The 20,949-nt window shown below is 40.8% G+C and overlaps 1 protein-coding gene across 1 annotated transcript in view; it reads left to right on the top strand.

Moving 5' to 3' along the window:
• Positions 1 to 19,348, top strand: part of LOC126235825 (SUMO-conjugating enzyme UBC9-B) — a 37,495-nt gene extending 18,147 nt beyond the window's left edge. Inside the window, exons 5-6 of the mRNA XM_049944678.1 lie at positions 6,091 to 6,235; positions 18,759 to 19,348. Of these exons, the coding sequence (XP_049800635.1) occupies positions 6,091 to 6,235; positions 18,759 to 18,825 (212 nt within the window). The 3' untranslated portion in view covers positions 18,826 to 19,348. The remainder of the gene's footprint in view (positions 1 to 6,090; positions 6,236 to 18,758) is intronic.
• Positions 19,349 to 20,949: the final 1,601 nt, after the last annotated feature.

The raw sequence follows: 20,949 nt of genomic DNA, 5'->3' as shown, positions 1-20,949 counted from the left end.
GTGACAGGATATGTCATAAAAACCCTGGACTGTAATCTGAGAGAGGTTTACTTTTTGTGATTTTCCTAATCTGATGTACAATCAGCTACAGAAGCACACACTGAAATACTGTGAAGTACATGAAATCAGTTTTAGCATTGAGGCACATTTGGGTTTCATCCTGTTCCATTTGCATGTGGAGAACAAAAGAATGATAGATTCAATGCCTCTGTGCATGCTGTAGTTACTATGATCTTGCCTTTCGCCTCTATGGGAGTGATACAGTAGGCTGTAGTAGATTTGTCACTTCCTTCCAAGCAGGATTTTCCTAGTTAATACATTCTTTATTACTCTGTGGCGTAGTGGGCGTAGATAATTATTCATAGATAGTAAGGTAGGCATGTAGGCCTATCTTGAAGCATTTGCAAGTTCAGTTGTTAGCATTTTTGTGAAATATCCAGTGTTAAGTGACACTGCTGCCATTTATGTATGTTTCAGTATCTCCTGATAGTCCTGTTGGGAATGGGTACAAAACATTGAAATAGATTGTTTAGTAAGTAATGTCCTTTTTAGACAGATTGCAGTTACTCTTATGATACTAATGAACTGTATTCCATCTGTTTACTTAACACTGAGAGTGTGTGATTCCATTTCATATCCCCCAAAGTTGTTACATGCAGGTAATTGTGAGATTTGACTTGATTCCAATTGTGGCTCATTTGTATTGTCGTGGTATACTAAGTTTGTGAAGTGCACTGTGAACATTTAAAGCAAGTTGCCAGTTTTTGCACCACTACACCTTTTAAAATTATGAATATATATGCATACGTGTGAAGCTTTTTTTCAAAGATCAGACTTATAGAAAACTGCAGTGTTCATAAGGGCTGTAACTATTAATATTGCCTGCCAGGTCATTAATATACAGCAAGAGCTCCAACAGACTTCCTTCTGGCAAACCTGAAGCTACTTCACCCATGTTGATACCAGAGTACAGATTCAGATGTAGATAGGCTTCATCAAGAAATACTGCTTCTTCCAGTTTGCCTTGATTTCTGCCATCATGCGAAGAGAGATGGGTTTTGCATGACTGATATTTCGAAATCCTAACTGCGTGGCGCGGGGAAGTTCATTGTTTGATATTATCACATTGCATTTTTCATAATATTCTTGAAGATTCTACAATAGACAAAGTGAAATTCAGTTGGATGGTAGTTTTTTGGTCATTTCTTCTACACTTTTTATAGAAAAATGTGAACTGCACTTTCTTCCAACCACTAGATAGGAATTTTGTTACAGGGTTCTGCAGGGTTTAGAGGCTGTAGCCCTAAGGTTCTCATGTTTTCCTGTATTTTCACACAGTTTTTAAATCCAGATCTGCCATGCAAAACATTTTATTGGTAGAATTGAATGTCCTGATGCTAAATTTCAGCTTTGAGTTAAACATGATGTATCATCTTACAGAGGGAATGGAACAATAACAATATTTATTTTCTTTCTGTATTTTAGTGGAATGAAGTTGGTATGGAAAGGCAGTTTAGTGCAGGCCTAAGCTAAATAAAATATTTGGTGACAGTTGTTTTATGTAATGAAGATTGTCGTTTATGTAGTGTAATGTGCAGTGCACCAGCTTTTGTGACAGGCAGGTGAGCCAGATTCAGATCGAACCCAAATGGTGGAATAACATATGTGGAGTCATACACCAGCCAGTCTGAATGTGGTTTTGTGGTGGTTGCCTGCTCTTGTGGCAAATGCTGGTCTGGTCTCCAAATTCTGTCTAAGAATACCACAGAGACAGTTAGAAACAGCAAAGTTTACAAGGTTCACAAAGAGATGGTGCACATGACTTCTCTCCATTAGGTTACCTTGACAACTGTTGCGTCAGGAATGTGATTTGGCCACAATATTAAATAATGAATGAAATAAGTCAAATTCTGGAAAAACATACCACTTACTCGACAGAATAAACATTAGGGAAATGATTGTGGTGACTCGCTGATCCATAGTTTTGTTGTTTTTGGTTGAGTTGGAAGGTGACAGTTTGGTTGAGAATTGAAAATAACTGACGTCATGACAGTAACTGTTTCTGTTATAGTACATATTTTTATGCATTTTGCATTTCAGTGTGTAGTTTATGCCCACTATTTTCATGTCATGTTACAACAAATTGCTGGTATTGGAAAGCACAATTTTATTTTCTTCTCACCCAGGTATTTAGTTTACCAGAATTTTATATTCGAATTCAGCTAGATATTTGTGATTCATTTTAAGTAGACTCTATTTGTAAAACTGCAGTGCAGGTGGTGTTATGTTACTATACAAAAAATCGGGCTCCGTAAACCATTAAGAGGTGATGTTTCTCTCCCATTCTTGACCATTTGAGTTTTTTAGGTACAGTGGCCTTACAGTTGATGGAAATTAGAGACATGAAAATCATGATGGCCCAAATATTGGAATTATTTTATTTCATATTCCCTGTTCTAAAACTATATACTTTTGTGTATAGTACCTCATCATTTTTATGTTTAAATACCTTTCTAAAGCAGATGGGCATGTGAATGTTTAGCTGCCATGCTATTTTCAAACAACCAACCTTGTCTACAATGTCACATTATTTAATTTTGTCGCCACTATTTCTGTAGCAACTCATTTGTATAATATCTTTGAAGAACATACCAATTGTGGTATGAGGAAGGATTTATTTCAATCCGTATTTGTCGATACAAGTAAATTACTTGAGTGTACTTAACATTTTCATGGGTATTCATGTTGTAAACTACTTGTTGTGACAGTGTATTTCTACTAATTTCCAACATACAATGTCAAAAAGAAGTTTAATTGCAGTAATAAATTTTATAGTAATCAACACAAGCATATTTTTGGAAATTGTAAAAATTTAGAAATTGTTACACCACAGTGAAATGAGATTAGGCCTCAAAATTTGCCAGGATCTTGGTGTTGTAAATAGTGAAAATAACAGTGGAAAAATCCCTTATGTTTAGTGAGGTCATAAGAGGCCTATCCATCAAAATTGTAGTGGTATGTCAAGTGTTTACAATATCTCTGTAACATGAACAAAATATAGTGAATATTTGCCTTGCTTATGCCATGAAGTGCATTGGGAAGTGAAGAAAAGCAGCCCAGATAATGTTATGATGGATCTTCCCACCACCACCATCTGTCAAGTTTGAGACATATTATAAATGTGCATAATGCTGTAACAGAAGTCAGTGAAGCATCTATGGAGAGAGCAGAAAAAACTATAGATTTGTCACTATTGAGATTGTTGCTGCATTAGACAGTTCGGTCAGAAGAGAGGTCATACATTACTGAATGGAATTTTCATTTACATCTGTAGATACAGGCAAGATGCTGGACTATGAATGTCTTGACCAAAAAAACTGCCAAGGTTGTGCCAATAAAGTAAATGAACCCAAATGTGACACTTTGATGGTTTTAGTGGTGGTATAGAAAGCAATGGGGGCAGTGTTTATTTTTAGGTCAATTACTAGATGTGGGGTGAGATGCATTCACTACCTTGGTGATGGTGACTAAAGGCTTCAGTAGTGTTATAGCTGCTAAATTGTATGGTGAAAAAATTTAAAAAGGGAAATGTGTATGACATGTGCAGAAGAAAATAGGGACAAGACTTAGGAAACTCTGCAAAGACACAACAGGAAAGAACTCTGCTGGCAAAGCAATTGGTGGGCAAGGTAGACTCATCAAACCAGAAACAAAAATCTCACGGAATATTATGGTCTAGCCATCAGGGAGAAACAGTGAAAATTTAGTGAGATAATAGCATTTTGGGCAACTGTTTCACAGAGTATCCATTGACGAGCATACACAGTATAGCCTCTGCCCAAAAGGAAATACTTTCTGGTTTAGGTATAATAGGTGTAAAACAAATAGACAGAAATGTAAAATGCATGCCCCCATGCCATAAACTGTTGTGGTAGAACTAAAGTCAATATGTAGACAACTTTCAGATTCTAAACTTGTGGGAAAATGTTTACATGGTAAAACACAGAATCCAAATGAAAGCTTCAATAGTTGGGTGTGGGAACACTTGCCAAAAACTGTTTATGTTGATGTCTCAGTGTTTGATTTGTGTGATGAACACAATAGTGTTTTGATAATAGAATAAAAAGCAGATGAAAAACCATGAGCAGACTAGGCATAAAAACTGGGGACAACATTAGAAGTGGGCTGCTAAGAATGGATGGGCAGTGTGTGTCAGAAGTTGAAAAAGCTCCTGAAAGGACAACAAAGAAGGCCAGAATAACAAAGGAAAGAGACAACTAAAGATGATGAAAAGGTCACTCTAAATAAAAATCTATTTGACATGTTATTTCCAAGAAAATGACATGCAAATCTTTGGTTTGCTTCCCTTAGTCATCTATTTCGCATACGTATCATCTCATGCAATATTAGTTACAAAAACAAAATTTAGCATGAATAATAACGTAGTGCTGGCCTACATTATACACCACATTATTCATCAGTGTATTGAACATGTTAAGTTGGGGAGAAAAATTGAGATTTAAACATTTCTGAAAATGCATAAGACAACAAATTATTAAATATTCCTGGTTTACTGTTTCAGCAAGTTCATAGTAAAATGGGTTTTGATCTCTTATTTTGAATAGTGTGAAATTACAGTGTACCTAAAATAAAAATTGCACATAATTTCAATACATAAGATGAATATTCAGTCCTCCACGTAGTAAACAGTTTCTAAATTCTTTCTTGCATAGGGGTCCCAATATACTAATTATTTGGTAAAAATTTAATTCCAATCTCAGTTTTTGAGTTATTAACTTTAAAAATACTAGTAAAAACTACAAGCCTTGACATCCAGGTCCCTCTAAGTCCTAATCTTCCTTTCCCTTACATTAGCAGACAATTATTTTTTAATGCATTGTGTTGCTCAGATTGCTGCTGTCTTTTTATTCTTTATAACTGGACAGTGTTAATGGCTGACAAACTTCATTTCGCCACTCACCTGCATTAGAACATTTTCTGCTTTGCTGTGTGTTGCCCTCTGCCTCTTCTGTTAATAGATGTTTGTGGGTAGCGATAGGATGTGGTGCGCCGTGTTGAAATTGACTATAAAATACTTCAGGTACTGTACATTGTCATGCTTTTTCATGTCCTAGAGATGAGATTGGCAGACATTAGTAATGAAAGCCATTTTGAACTAAAGTTTTTGTAGTTGTAGGGGTGCAGTTGTTCCTGTCTGTTACATTGGAGCTAGGAGGGAACTGCATTTTTTATAGATTCAGTAATGGCATTCCAGAAAACTTTCTCATTCTCACTTAGTAGTTTGTATAGTTCTTGGAATGGTGAACAGGGAGAATTGTGTGAGGAATATCATGTAGGGGGAGGGCAACTAACACTTCCCAAGTTAACACAGAAAAATTGTGTGTATACTTAACTGCAATATGATGGACTAAATGATGTTTAAGAGAACATTGTTTTTTATACTGTAAAAATCCTCGACTCTTACACCACAATATAGCAAGTTAGCTGTTAGGCTGTACAGAATTCGACCTATGTTCAGAGGTTAGGGAGCCTTCACTGCATACTGTGACTGTAACATCACAGCATACCTGCAGTTGCCTAATTTTACTGACCTAGTATACAGTCATACTATAAACATAAAATTTTTCAGTATTTTATGTGCTGAAATATAAAATCGTGTCTTCGGATCGATTAGTGCACATTATGTTGCACCACAATTTTCCTGGATTGTGCGTTTGATAGATATTAAATATTAATGTACAGTGTTTGATGATATCCTGAGGATGCTGGAACTGATGAGGTACAATCGTGGCGCAAGTTTCTCACCTGCTTTTCAGCAGGAACCAATGGTTGAATAAGTCATCATTAAGAGTAATTTAACAAGCAGATACAGCAGTCGAGGAGACAAGTGGATAGAATACTGGTTTTATGAATAATAAAAATTGTACATTATGAAGCTTAAAGACCCACATATAAGGAACCTACATAAATGTTGTTGGCAGCTTAGCACTGCGTAGAGGGGAAATGAAATATTATGAAATATTATCTTAGATGTTCTCAGAAAATGTTCCAATTTTTTTTTTTTTACAGGAACAGTTTGCCTTTCACTTCTTGATGAAGATAAGGACTGGCGACCTGCGATAACAATCAAGCAGATTTTGTTGGGAATTCAAGACTTGTTAAATGAACCGAATATAAAGGATCCTGCTCAGGCAGAAGCATACACAATATACTGGTAAGCATAGATCTGACTTGGTTTCTTATTAACCTGCAGATAACTTCCTTCAAAAGTGGATCAGCATTGCTTATCAGGCTACTTATAAAAACATAGTTTGTTAGAATGCGTCTCCAAAGACTTTGTGACGTTTATTCGGTCCAGAGACTTAACAGCAACCAGATTTTATGGTAAATTATGGCTGCTGTGTTTAAATTGTATGCAGTGAGATGGTGAAGATATGTGACTGATATTAAATGTCAGTATGCAGTACTATAACAATGTCTAGTTAACTTTTTGATGTATGTATATTTGGCTTAAAATTTAAATGTCAAGGTTTTTGAAATGTTTCTGCTGTGTGCGATGCTCTGGTGATATTTGTAACTTTCCTCATCCCACTGAATTTGAAGAATATAAAAAATAGGAATGCGGGTAAGCTACTACAAACAGCATAGTGAACGCATTATTGTGGCCAAAATAGACACGAAGCCCACGCCTACTACAGTAGTAAAAGTATATATGCCAACTAGCTCTGCAGATGACGAAGAAATTGAAGAAATGTATGATGAAATAAAAGAAATTATTCAGATAGTGAAGGGAGACGATAATTTAAGTCATGGGTGACTGGAATTCGGTAGTAGGAAAAGGGAGAGAAGGAAACGTAGTAGGTGAATATGGATTGGGGCTAAGAAATGAAAGAGGAAGCCGCCTGATACAATTTTGCACAGAGCACAACTTAATCATAGCTAACACTTGGCTCAAGGATCATAAAAGAAGGTTGTATACATGGAAGAACCCTGGAGATACTAAACGGTATCAGATAGATTACATAATGGTAAGACAGAGATTTAGGAACCAGGTTTTAAATTGTAAGACATTTCCAGGGGCAGATGTGGACTCTGACCACAATCTATTGGTTATGAACTGTAGATTAAAACTGAAGAAACGCAAAAAGGAGGGAATATAAGGAGATGGGACCTGGATAAACTGAAAGAACCAGAAGTTGTACAGAGTTTCAGGGAGAGCATAAGGGAACAATTGACAGGAATGGGGGAAAGAAATACAGTAGAAGAAGAATGTGTAGCTCTGAGGGATGAAGTAGTGAAGGCAGCAGAGGACCTAGTAGGTGAAAAGATGAGGGCTAGTAGAAATCCTTGGGTAACAGAAGAAATATTGAATTTAATTGATGAAAGGAGAAAATATAAAAATGCAGTAAATGAAGCAGGCAAAAAGGAATACAAACGTCTTAAAAATGAGATCGACAGGAAGTGCAAAATGGTTAAGCAGGGATGGCTACAGGACAAATGTAAGGATGTAGAGGCTTATCTCACTAGGGGTAAAATAGATACTGCCTACAGGAAAATTAAAGAGACATTTGGAGAAAGGAGAACCACTCATATGAATATCAAGAGCTCAGATGGAAACCCAGTTGTAAGCAAAGAAGGGAAAGGAGAAAGATGGAAAGAGTATATAGAGGGTCTATACAAGGGCGATGTACTTGAGGACAATATTATGGAAATGGAAGAGGATGTAGATGAAGATGAAACAGGAGATAAGATACTGCGTGAAGAGTTTGGCAGAGCACTGAAAGACCTGAGTCGAAACAAGGCCCCGGGAGTAGACAACATGCAATTAGAACTACTGACGACCTTGGGAGAGCCAGTCCTGACAAAAGATCTACCATCTGGTGAACAAGATGTATAAGACAGGCGAAATACCCTCAAACTTCAAGAAGAATATAATAATTCCAATCCCAAAGAAAGCAGGTGTTGACAGATGTGAAAATTACTGAACTATCAGTTTAATAAGCCACAGCTGCAAAACACTAATGTGAATTCTTTACAGACGAATGGAAAAACTGGTAGAAGCCGACCTCGGGGAAGATCAGTTTGGATTCCGTAGAAATGTTGGAACACGTGAGGCAATACTGACCCTATGACTTACCTTAGAAGCTAGATTAAGGAAAGGCAATCCTACATTTCTAGATTAGATTAGATTAATACTAGTTCCATGGATCATGAATACGATATTTCGTAATGATGTGGAACGAGTCGAATTTTACAATACATGACATAATTAGGTTAATTTAACAACATACTTAAGTTAATATAACAACTTTATTTTTTTGTGTTTTTTGTTTTTCTTTATTTTTTATTTTTATTTTTTAATATTTTTTTTTCTTAATTTATATCTAAAAATTCCTCTATGGAGTAGGAGTTGTCATTCAGAAATTCTTTTAATTTCTTCTTAAATACTTGTTGGTTATCTGTCAGACTTTTGATACTATTTGGTAAGTGACCAAAGACTTTAGTGCCAGTATAATTCACCCCTTTCTGTGCCAAAGTTAGATTTAATCTTGAATAGTGAAGATCATCCTTTCTCCTAGTATTGTAGTTATGCACACTGCTATTACTTTTGAATTGGGTTTGGTTGTTAATAACAAATTTCATAAGAGAGTATATATACTGAGAAGCTACTGTGAATATCCCTAGATCCTTAAATAAATGTCTGCAGGATGATCTTGGGTGGACTCCAGCTATTATTCTGATTACACGCTTTTGTGCAATAAATACTTTATTCCTCAGTGATGAATTACCCCAAAATATGATGCCATATGAAAGCAATGAGTGAAAATAGGCGTAGTAAGCTAATTTACTAAGATGTTTATCACCAAAATTTGCAATGACCCTTATTGCATAAGTAGCTGAACTCAAACGTTTCAGCAGATCATCAATGTGTTTCTTCCAATTTAATCTCTCATCAATGGACACACCTAAAAATTTGGAATATTCTACCTTAGCTATATGCTTCTGATTAAGGTCTATATTTATTAATGGCGTCATACCATTCACTGTACGGAACTGTATGTACTGTGTCTTATCAAAATTCAGTGAGAGTCCGTTTACAAGGAACCACTTAGTAATTTTCTGAAAGACAGTATTGACAATTTCATCAGTTAATTCTTGTTTGTCAGACTTAGAGAAAGCTTTTGACAATGTTGACTGGAATACTCTTTCAAATTCTGAAGGTGGCAGGGGTAAAATATAGGGAGCGAAAGGCTATTTACAATTTGTATAGAAACCAAATGGCAGTTATAAGATTTGAGGGGCATGAAAGGGAAGCAGTGGTTGGGAAGGGAGTGAGACAGGGTTGTAGCCTCTCCCTGATGTTGTTCAATCTGTATATTGAGCAAGCAGTGAAGGAAACAAAAGAAAAATTTGGGTAGGTATTAAAATTCATGGAGAAGAAATAAAAACTTTGAGGTTTGCCGATGACATTGTAATTCTGTCAGAGACAGCAAAGGACTTGGAAGAGCAGTTGAACGGAATGGATAGTGTCTTGAAAGGAGGATGTAAGATGAACATCAACAAAAGCAAAATGAGGATAATGGAATGCAGTTGAACAAAATCGGGTGATGCTGAGGGTATTAGATTAGGAAATGAGACACTTAAAGTAGTAAAGGAGTTTTGCTATTTAGGGAGCAAAATAACTGATGATGGTCGAAGTAGAGAGGATATAAAATGTAGACTGGCAATGGCAAGGAAAGCGTTTCTGAAGAAGAGAAATTTGTTAACATCGAGTATAGATTTAAGTGTCAGGAAGTCGTTTCTAAAAGTATTTGTATAGAGTGTAGCCATGTATGGAAGTGAAACATGGACGATAAATAGTTTAGACAAGAAGAGAATAGAAGCTTTCGAAATGTGGTGCTACAGAAGACTGCTGAAGATAAGGTGGGTAGATCACGTAACTAATGAGGAGGTATTGAATAGGATTGGGGAGAAGAGAAGTTTGTGGCACAACTTGACTAGAAGAAGGGATCGGTTGGTAGGACATGTTTTGAGGCATCAAGGGATCACAAATTTAGTATTGGAGGGCAGCGTGGAGGGTAAAAATGATAGAGGGAGACCAAGAGATGAATACACTAAACCGATTCAGAAGGATGTCTGCAGTACGTACTGGGAGATGAAGCAGCTTGCACAGGATAGAGTAGCATGGAGAGCTGCATCAAACCAGTCTCAGTACTGAAGACCACAACAACAACAAAAAATTACACAAGGAAAAAAGTTCCTTACATACAAAATCTCATAGCCCTGCCCTACTCTGCCATCCCATGCCCTGAATAACCATTACCAAAACATGTTTGGAACACACACAGTTTCTTTAGTTGTATTGCATATTTATATTAACTTGGCCCTTAAGTCACCTGCTTATTTTGAATATTATCCAGCAATACCTTAAATTCCTAGATGAATTATTAGTATTGAAAATGTTGCTAAAATTGTCTAGAACAAGTGTACAAATTGTATAGTAGCAACATGGTGAAATTCCGCTGCCTGACAAAACTGCGAAGTATCTGGAAGCCATGGTTGGGTGCCAATGTAACTTATACATGTACACACCATTGCCAGGTATGTAAATGATTTTAGAGTTGGTTACCTTTGACAGGAAACAGTCAGGCCCTAAGTGCATTAGCGTTTGTGTGCAGTGTTACTACCAGGTGTGGTAGGGTATATAAGGACCACAAACAGCATCAGATATTGAGTGACGACTGAAAGACCCATGTCAAGTACTCATGACAGTATTTTCAGCACTTGTTTTGTGGGAGGATTTGGATGTGACAATAACCTGATGTTGGATTGCATGGGAATGTGAGAGTGCACATACCTAAGGTTCCAGTCAGACTTATCTGATTACAAGGAAGGATTGCCAAGCATATTGTAACCACTTCGATCTGTACTACAGCCAGAGAAAACTTGGTTGGATACTTGCAGCAGCAGCACCAACAACAACAACAACAACAACAGGTCCAGAGAATTTGTCCCCCTTGTGTAGGCTGCTGTTAACGACATAAATGGCTGCTGTTTGAGTGGTCCCATGACTTGGAAACAAGGACTTCTAATGAATGGCATTGAGTTGTGTTCAGTGATGAATCCTGGCTCTCCTTGCCCATGATGTTGTCATTAGTTAGTGTGCTGGCAACTTGGTGAGAGGTCCTGTTCATTAGTTTGGAGATGCACAGTGGTTTTTCTTCTGGTGTCATATTGTGGGGAGCCATTGAATATTGCTTCAGATCATGGCTAGTGGTGAAGAAGGAATGCTGACAGCTGAATGATACACCAGACATCCTGTGTCCTTGGGTTGCAAAATTGTGGTGCCCTATTTCATCAGGACAGTGTTAATCTGCATATGTTGTGTATGAACTGTATATATGATATTGAGGTAACTTGTGTGTCAAGCAAATTCCTACATCTGCCCTTGATAACACATAAAGAGACCATCTTGGACTAAGCTCCACCCCAGCACCAGTATCAAGGACCAGTTGCAACAGCTGTGGGCCTGCTTGCCTCACAAGGAGAGGTCCCCTGCATTGGGATTGACTTTTTGAAATCAAATATATGGTGGTGTAGGTTAACATCCCAGGTATCACACCCTCCAGCCATTCACCCTGGTGGGCCCTCATTTGTGAGTAATTGACAAAAAAGTTTTGGAATTTTGCATGATGATCGACGACGTCAAATCAGATTACATAGTCTAGTTGTGTGATGTAATGGGTAATGTAGTAGCTTCACATGCAAGAGGTTATGGATTCGAATCATGTCAGGTGCAGTACATTTCTTTATTTCAAATCTTTATCAAAATGACTTAATCATTATTTGTATTAGATTAATTGGTTTAAATGTAATTTTTTGTTTCTATTCCTTTTGTCATGTTATTTTAATAATGTTACGAACATTTTGATTTGTTTAATTTTTTCTGTTTATCATTTTCCAATTGGAATTTTTTGTGAATACAAATTTAATTACATCTATTTATTATAATGTTAAACAGTGTAAGAAAAGAGTGCTACTTACTATAAAGCAGACACACAAAGTTGCAGACAGGCACTAATAATATATATAGAGGGAAACATTCCACGTGGGAAAAATATATATCTAAAAACAGAGATGATGTGACTTACCGAACGAAAGCGCTGGCAGGTCGATAGACACACAAACAAACACAAACACACACACAAAATTCAAGCTTTCGCAACAAACTGTTGCCTCATCAGGAAAGAGGGGAAGGAGAGGGAAAGACTAAAGGATGTGGGTTTTAAGGGAGAGGGTAAGGAGTCATTCCAATCCCGGGAGCGGAAAGACCTTAGGGGGAAAAAAGGGGAGGTATACACTCGCGCACACACACATTTCCATCCACACATATACAGACACAAGCAGACATATTTAAAGTTTGGGCAGAGATGTCAGTCGAGGCGGAAGTGAAGAGGCAAAGATGATGTTGAATGACAGGTGAGGTATGAGTGGCGGCAACTTGAAATTAGCGGAGATTGAGGCCTGGTGGGTAACGGGAAGAGAGGATATATTGAAGAGGAAGTTCCCATCTCCGGAGTTCGGATAGGTTGGTGTTGGTGGGAAGTATCCAGATAACCCGGACGGTGTAACACTGTGCCAAGATGTGCTGGCCGTGCACCAAGGCATGTTTAGCCACAGGGTGATCCTCATTACCAACAAACACTGTCTGCCTGTGTCCATTCATGCGAATGGACAGTTTGTTGCTGGTCATTCCCACATAGAATGCATCACAGTGTAGGCAAGTCAGTTGGTAAATCACGTGGGTGCTTTCACATGTGGCTCTGCCTTTGATCGTGTACACCTTCCGGGTTACAGGACTGGAGTAGGTGGTGGTGGGAGGGTGCATGGGACAGGTTTTACACTGGGGGCGGTTACAAGGATAGGAGCCAGATGGTAGGGAAGGTGGTTTGGGGATTTCATAGGGATGAACTAACAGGTTGCGAAGGTTAGGTGGACGGCGGAAAGACACTCTTGGTGGAGTGGGGAGGATTTCATGAAGGATGGATCTCATTTCAGGGCAGGATTTGAGGAAGTCGTATCCCTGCTGGAGAGCCACATTCAGAGTCTGGTCCAGTCCCGGAAAGTATCCTGTCACAAGTGGGGCACTTTTGTGGTTCTTCTGTGGGGGATTCTGGGTTTGAGGGGATGAGGAAGTGGCTCTGGTTATTTGCTTCTGTACCAGGTCAGGAGGGTAGTTGCGAGATGCGAAAGCTGTTGTCAGGTTGTTGGTGTAATGGTTCAGGGATTCCGGACTGGAGCAGATTCGTTTGCCACGAAGACCTAGGCTTTAGGGGAGGGACCGTTTGATGTGGAATGGGTGGCAGCTGTCATAATGCAGGTACTGTTGCTTGTTGGTGGGTTTGATGTGGACGGACGTGTGAAGCTGGCCATTGGACAGGTGGAGGTCAACGTCAAGGAAAGTGGCATGGGATTTTGAGTAGGACCAGGTGAATCTGATGGAACCAAAGGAGTTGAGGTTGGAGAGGAAATTCTGAATTTCTTCTTCATTGTGAGTCCTGATCATGAAGATGTCATCAATAAATCTGTAGCAAACTTTGGGTTGGCAGGCCTGGGTAACCAAGAAGGCTTCCTCTAAGTGACCCATGAATAGGTTGGCGTACGAGGGGGCCATCCTGGTACCCATGGCTGTTCCCTTTAATTGTTGGTATGTCTGGCCTTCAAAAGTGGAGAAGTTGTGGGTCAGGATGAAGTTGGCTAAGGTGATGAGGAAAGAGGTTTTAGGTAGGGTGGCAGGTGATCAGCGTGAAAGGAAGTGCTCCATCGCAGAGAGGCCCTGGACGTGCGGAATATTTGTGTATAAGGAAGTGGCATCAATGGTTACAAGGATGGTTTCCGCGGGTAACAGATTGGGTAAGGATTCCAGGCGTTCGAGAAAGTGGTTGGTGTCTTTGAAGGATGGGAGACTGCATGTAATGGGTTGAAGGTGTTGATCTACGTAGGCAGAGATCCGTTCTGTGGGGGCTTGGTAACCAGCTACAATGGGGCGGCCGGGATGATTGGGTTTGTGGATTTTAGGAAGAAGGTAGAAGGTAGGGGTGTTGGTGGGGTCAGGAGGTTGATGGAGTCAGGTGAAAGGTTTTGTAGGGGGCCTAAGGTTCTGAGGATTCCTTGAAGCTCCGCCTGGACATCGGGAATGGGGTTACCTTGGCAAACTTTGTATGTGATGTTGTCTGAAAGCTGACGCAGACCCTCAGCCACATACTCCAGACGATCAAGTACCACGGTCGTGGATCCCTTGTCCGCCGGAAGAATGACGATGGATCGGTCAGCCTTCAGATCACGGATTGCCTGGGCTTCAGCAGTGGTGATGTTGGGAGTAGGATCAAGGTTTTTTTAAGAAGGATTGAGATGCAAGGCTGGAAGTCAGAAATTCCTGGAAGGTTTGGAGAGGGTGATTTTGAGGAAGAGGAGGCAGGTCCCGCTGCGACGGAGGACGGAACTGTTCCAGGCAGGGTTCAATTTGGATGGTGTCTTGGGGAGTTGGATCATTAGGAGTAGGATTAGGATCATTTTTCTTCGTGGCAAAGTGATATTTCCAGCAGAGAGTGTGAGCGTAGGACAGTAAATCTTTGACGAGGGCTGTTTGGTTGAATCTGTGAGTGGGGCTGAAGGTGAGGCCTTTAGATAGGACAGAGGTTTCGGATTGGGAGAGAGGTTTGGAGGAAAGGTTAACTACTGAATTAGGGTGTTGTGGTTCCAGATTGTGTTGATTGGAATTTTGAGGTTTTGGGGGGGAGTGGAGCTGGAAGTGGGAGATTGAGTAGATGGGAGAGACTGGGTCTGTGTGCAATGAGGAGGTTGAGGTTTGCTGGAAAGGTTGTGAAGGGTGAGTTGCCTTTCCGGAGGTGGGACACCAGGAGATCGGATAGTTTTTTGAGGTGGAGGGTGGCATGCTGTTCTAATTTACGGTTGGCTTGTAGGAGGATGCTCTGAACAGCCGGTTTGGATGTGGGAGAGGAAAGAGTAAGGACTTTTATTAAGGATAGGAGTTGACGGGTGTGTTCATTGGCTGAATTGATGTGTAGGTGAAGGATTAGGTGGGTGAGGGCAATTGATTGTTCAGTTTGGAACTGGTATAGGGACTGATGGAAAGAAGGGTTGCAGCCAGAGATGGGAACTTTAAGTGTGAGGCCTTTGGGGGTAATGCCAAATGTCAGACAAGCCAGGGAAAATAGAATATGGGAGCGTAATCTGGATAGGGCGAAGGCATGTTTGCGGAAGGAATGTAAATAAAACTTAATGGGGTCGTTGTGTGGATGTTGTGAGGGTGACATGGTATTAGAAGGTGGAAAGTGTAACATGAGGCTGAAATGAAAATAAAAATATATGGGGAGAGATAAAGGTGGACTGGAAAGTAACTGGAGATCTGGTGTGAAAAAAGGTGAGAAGGTGTTGGTTACAGCTGGGCTATGTTGGACTTGGGTTGGTAGATAACGATGTGCACAAAGGTTAGGTGGTTGTGTTGCCGCCAATTGATGAAATCTTCATGATCTGGACTCACAGTGAAGAACAACTTAAGAATTTCCTCTCCAACCTCAACTCCTTTGGTTCCATCAGATTCACCTGGTCCTACTCAAAATCCCATGCCACTTTCCTTGACGTTGACCTCCACCTGTCCAATGGCCAGCTTCACACGTCCGTCCACATCAAACCCACCAACAAGCAACAGTACCTGCATTATGACAGCTGCCACCCATTCCACATCAAACGGTCCCTCCCCTAAAGCCTAGGTCTTCGTGGCAAACGAATCTGCTCCAGTCCGGAATCCCTGAACCATTACACCAACAACCTGACAACAGCTTTCGCATCTCGCAACTACCCTCCTGACCTGGTACAGAAGCAAATAACCAGAGCCACTTCCTCATCCCCTCAAACCCAGAATCCCCCACAGAAGAACCACAAAAGTGCCCCACTTGTGACAGGATACTTTCCGGGACTGGACCAGACTCTGAATGTGGCTCTCCAGCAGGGATACGACTTCCTCAAATCCTGCCCTGAAATGAGATCCATCCTTCATGAAATCCTCCCCACTCCACCAAGAGTGTCTTTCCGCCGTCCACCTAACCTTCGCAACCTGTCAGTTCATCCCTATGAAATCCCCAAACCACCTTCCCTACCATCTGGCTCCTATCCTTGTAACCGCCCCCAGTGTAAAACCTGTCCCATGCACCCTCCCACCACCACCTACTCCAGTCCTGTAACCCGGAAGGTGTACACGATCAAAGGCAGAGCCACATGTGAAAGCACCCACGTGATTTACCAACTGACTTGCCTACACTGTGATGCATTCTATGTGGGAATGACCAGCAACAAACTGTCCATTCGCATGAATGGACACAGGCAGACAGTGTTTGTTGGTAATGAGGATCACCCTGTGGCTAAACATGCCTTGGTGCACGGCCAGCACATCTTGGCACAGTGTTACACCGTCCGGGTTATCTGGATACTTCCCACCAACACCAACCTATCCGAACTCCGGAGATGGGAACTTCCTCTTCAATATATCCTCTCTTCCCGTTACCCACCAGGCCTCAATCTCCGCTAATTTCAAGTTGCCGCCACTCATACCTCACCTGTCATTCAACATCATCTTTGCCTCTTCACTTCCGCCTCGACTGACATCTCTGCCCAAACTTTAAATATGTCTGCTTGTGTCTGTATATGTGTGGATGGAAATGTGTGTGTGCGCGAGTGTATACCTCCCCTTTTTTCCCCCTAAGGTCTTTCCGCTCCCGGGATTGGAATGACTCCTTACCCTCTCCCTTAAAACCCACATCCTTTCGTCTTTCCCTCTCCTTCCCTCTTTCCTGATGAGGCAACAGTTTGTTGCGAAAGCTTGAATTTTGTGTGTATGTTTGTGTTTGTGTGTCTGTCGACCTGCCAGCATTTTCATTTGGTAAGTCACATCATCTTTGTTTTTAGATATATTTTTCCTACGTGGAATGTTTCCCTCTATTATAACCATGGGGGCGGGGAAGAGGAAAGGATAGTAGTGAACGGGTGGGGAGGGATTAATGCTTTCTGGTGGAATGTGCAGGGACTAGATTGCCAACAGATGCCGTGCCAGGAGGTTGGGGGACAGGAAGATGGGAAAAAAGATAGGATCAGGGAAAGATAGGCAGATGCGTTGGCAGAGGGCTGCAAATAAACAGGGTGAGAGGTCAGAATGGGGAGGAGATCATAGGACAGAGGGGATGGAAACTGTTGGGTGGATGATGTGGAACAGTGTGTTACCATATGTTGAGGCTGGGATAACTCCCATCTGCACAGTTAGAAAAAGCTGGTGATGGAGGAAAGGATCCAGATGGTTCAGATAGTAAAGCTGCCATTGAAGAAAAGTGTTAGGTCCAGCTGCATGTTGTGCCACAGGGTGGTCTGCTTTGCTCTTGGCTGCAGTTTGGTGATGGCCTTTCATCCTGCTGGACAGCTGGTTGGTCGTCATACCAATATAAAAAAAAGTTGTGCAGTGATTGCAGCGGAGCTGATAAATGACATGGCTGCTTTTGCAGGTGGCCCAGCCCCTGATGGGTAGGATAAATCTGTGACAAGACTGCACCTGGGTCTTCTACAGGGATATGATCCTTGTGGCAAGGGATTGGGATTGACTAGGATGTTGTGTGGGTGACGGAACACCACTTTAGGAGAGGTGAAAGCATATCGGGTAGGACGTCCCTCACTTAAAGGCATGATGATAGGTAATCAAAGCATTGCCAACGGATCTGGTTCAGTAGTTCCAGTCCGGTATGGTACTGCATGCTGAAGGGGACACTCCGTTGTGGCTAGTTCTTAGGGTGGAGGGGGAATGGCATGCAATATATGTCCGCAGACTAGGTCTTGGGATAGTGCCCGTCTGTGAAGGCCTTGGTGAGACTCTCAGCAGACTGAGCAAGGAAATTTTTGTCATTGCAGATATGCCATCCATCCCCAGGTGGCCAGGCTGTATGGGAGTTTCTGGTGTGGAAGGGATGACAGCTGTCAACATGCATGTACTGTTGGTGGCTTTAATGTGAACAGAGGCATAGATGAAGTTACCAGAGAACAGGTGGCACACTAGGTTGAGGAGAGCCATGTGAAGGGGATGGGAGTGCGTGTTGAGGTTGTCAAGGAACAAAGATAGAATCTTGTCTGCTATGTGATGTCTTCTTTTATGGTAAGTAGCGGTCTGTCTTTTCCAGTGTTCTTGATATTCCTCCCTGTCTTTTCCATTTTTTGACGTAACATTCAGTGTATCAGTTAAACAAAAGGTCAGATAATCTAAATTGACTGCAGTGACGTAAAATGTATTTTTCGTTAAGGGATGTGCAATTTTTTTTGCATGGGAATTGTAATACAAGCATATGATGCCTGGTGTATTAACCTACATAACCATATAGATGGTTTCAAAAAACTGATCAGACTGCTTGGGACCTCTCCTTGTCAGATACAGTGGATCTAACAGCCTTTCCAACTGAATCAGTGCATGCATCCAAGGCAAAGAGGGTGCAGCATCATGCTGATAAGCCATCTCATTGTTGTTATAATCACTGAAATAATGTGTTTGATTCTGTCAGGCAGTGTATTTTTTCATTATACGAAGTTTTGGAACAGTCTAAGAAGCAATAATGATCTTATGTACGTTGCATTTTCAGTTGGTTGAATACAATTAACTTTGATTTTCTTTTTTTCCCCCTCAGCCAAAATCGTTTGGAATATGAGAAGAGAGTTCGTGCCCAAGCTCGTGCTATGACCTCACAGGAGTGAGTTGGTTACTTCAGTCAATGATTTGCTACATATTAAGAAAGACTGATTTATTTCCAATTAAACTGAAATGCAACTATTAAAGAACTTGTGCACTCTTATATTCCTTTGACTTTTAAAGAACTTCCATTGGCTGTACCTAAAATTTAATTTTTTTATGTATCTGTATATGAAATAAATGTGTTGTCTGTAAAATGCTTGACAAGTAGTTGCTAATTGGTATTAAATCTTTTTTAATCATAAACTTAAGATGTTACTTAGAATGTCAGATATTAATAGAACTACTCAAATATTTTACCAGTTGTAGAATGCTTATCTGAAACACTGCATACAGTAATAGTCTTATTTTTTGACTGACTAGAATAAAATGAGTTTTGGTTATTTTGTGCAAGGATGTGGAACAAAAATGTGAAGGAGCTTCTAATCCACAACTTGTGCAGATAAATTGCTGTTAATTATTTGAATTTCTTGTATTTATTTTGACTTTCATGTTGTCAGTATTAAAGTTCTTACATGTGGAAATGGAGCAGTGTGATGAATACATTTTCACTCTAACTGTAAGAGGCTAAAGTCTTTAAAATACCTGAGGATATTTTGTTGCTACAGCAGTTTGTCATAGATTCCTGAACCAGAAGAGTATTTAGGTTGCTGGTTCTGATAGAGAAGCCCATGAAAAAAATTTTATGTATTTGTTGAACTGTCTTGTATCTCTGAAATGTAGCAGTTATTACCCGCTCTGGTCGTTCGGTGGTTTTTGTTTGGACGCCAGGTCACGTTGGCATCCCAGGGAACGAACGTGTAGACAGGCTGGCCAAAGGGGCGATCGACGCCCCAGTTTTGGAGATCGGCTTTACGGCTCGCGACCAGCAGCTGATGTTGCGCCGTAAGGTGCTTGGGATGTGGGCTGCTGAGTGGCGTGGCCTGACATCCCCGAATAAACTGCGGGCTGTCAAGGAGACGACCGATGTGTGGCATTCCTCCCTGCGGGCTTCTCGCAGGGACTCAGTAGTCCTGTGTCGGCTGCGCATCGGCCATACCTACCTGACGCACGGCCATCTTTTGCGTCAGGAGGATCCCCCCCCCTGTGTCGGTGTGGGTCCCGGCTGATGGTCGCCCACATTTTGCTGGAGTGTTCCCGACTGCGCACCCTCCGGCAGTATTTTAATCTCCCGGGCACTTTGCCTTTGATTTTATGCGACGATGCCTCCATGGCTGACAATGTTTTAAATTTTATCCGTGGTAGTCCTTTTTATGGTTCTATTTAGGGAGGTCCTGCACCTTTCCCGTTCTGTATCTTTTGTCCTCGCGTCTCTCCAAATTTGTTGCTGTTTTGGTGTATAGTCTGCTGGTTGACTCTTTCCCTTTTTTTTGTCTCGCGGTCAGTCAACCAGTTTCCGGCCATCTTCTTTTCTTCTGTTTCTTTCTGTCTGGTGTTTGTCTGTACTCTTCTTGTCTGTAGTGTTCGTTGCTGCATTTGTGTTCTTTTAGTGCCTGGGGGGAGTCTCCTTCCCCTTGGGGTTTTACCTGCTTCGTGACTGTGTCTCGCCTGTTTTTGGAATGGGGGACTGATGACCTTAGCTGTTTAGTCCCCCTTTAACATCCCAACAACCAACCAAATGTAGCAGTCAAACACGCAGTTGAAACTAATTTCTGTATATAACTTCGCAAGATTATTCATTAATGCATTGTTAGCACTGGACAAATACATTGATGCAATATGGATAAGGTCTGATAACTTGGATGCTAGAGCCCAAATTGCTGGTAATGGGGATCGTACTGTTATGTTAATAATTTGAGTCCTTATCGAATTTAGCTCCATTCACAAGTTGAACTTAATACTGAACCAGTTCATCCTCACTCAGATGCTTTTGTTGTACATGGATTATCTGCTTTATTATTACACTTTTGGTGTTCAGGGCTGCCACATTCATGCATAACCTCGCTAATGTCATAGCATTCGGCATTACTTTTTGACAATTGGGATTTGACAAATTGGGTGGATGTGTTTGCACATGTGGAACTTTACCATACAGTCCAGTCAATGAATGAAAATTATGAAAAAAATTTGTAGTGGCAATTATTTTTTATGGTGGTAGGAGCAAGTGCTGTGAAGAAATACTAAAAATC

This window comes from Schistocerca nitens, chromosome 1 (assembly GCF_023898315.1).
Source record: "Schistocerca nitens isolate TAMUIC-IGC-003100 chromosome 1, iqSchNite1.1, whole genome shotgun sequence".
NCBI classification, from domain to species: Eukaryota; Metazoa; Arthropoda; class Insecta; order Orthoptera; family Acrididae; genus Schistocerca; species Schistocerca nitens.
This window is presented reverse-complemented; position numbering and strand designations above follow the sequence as displayed.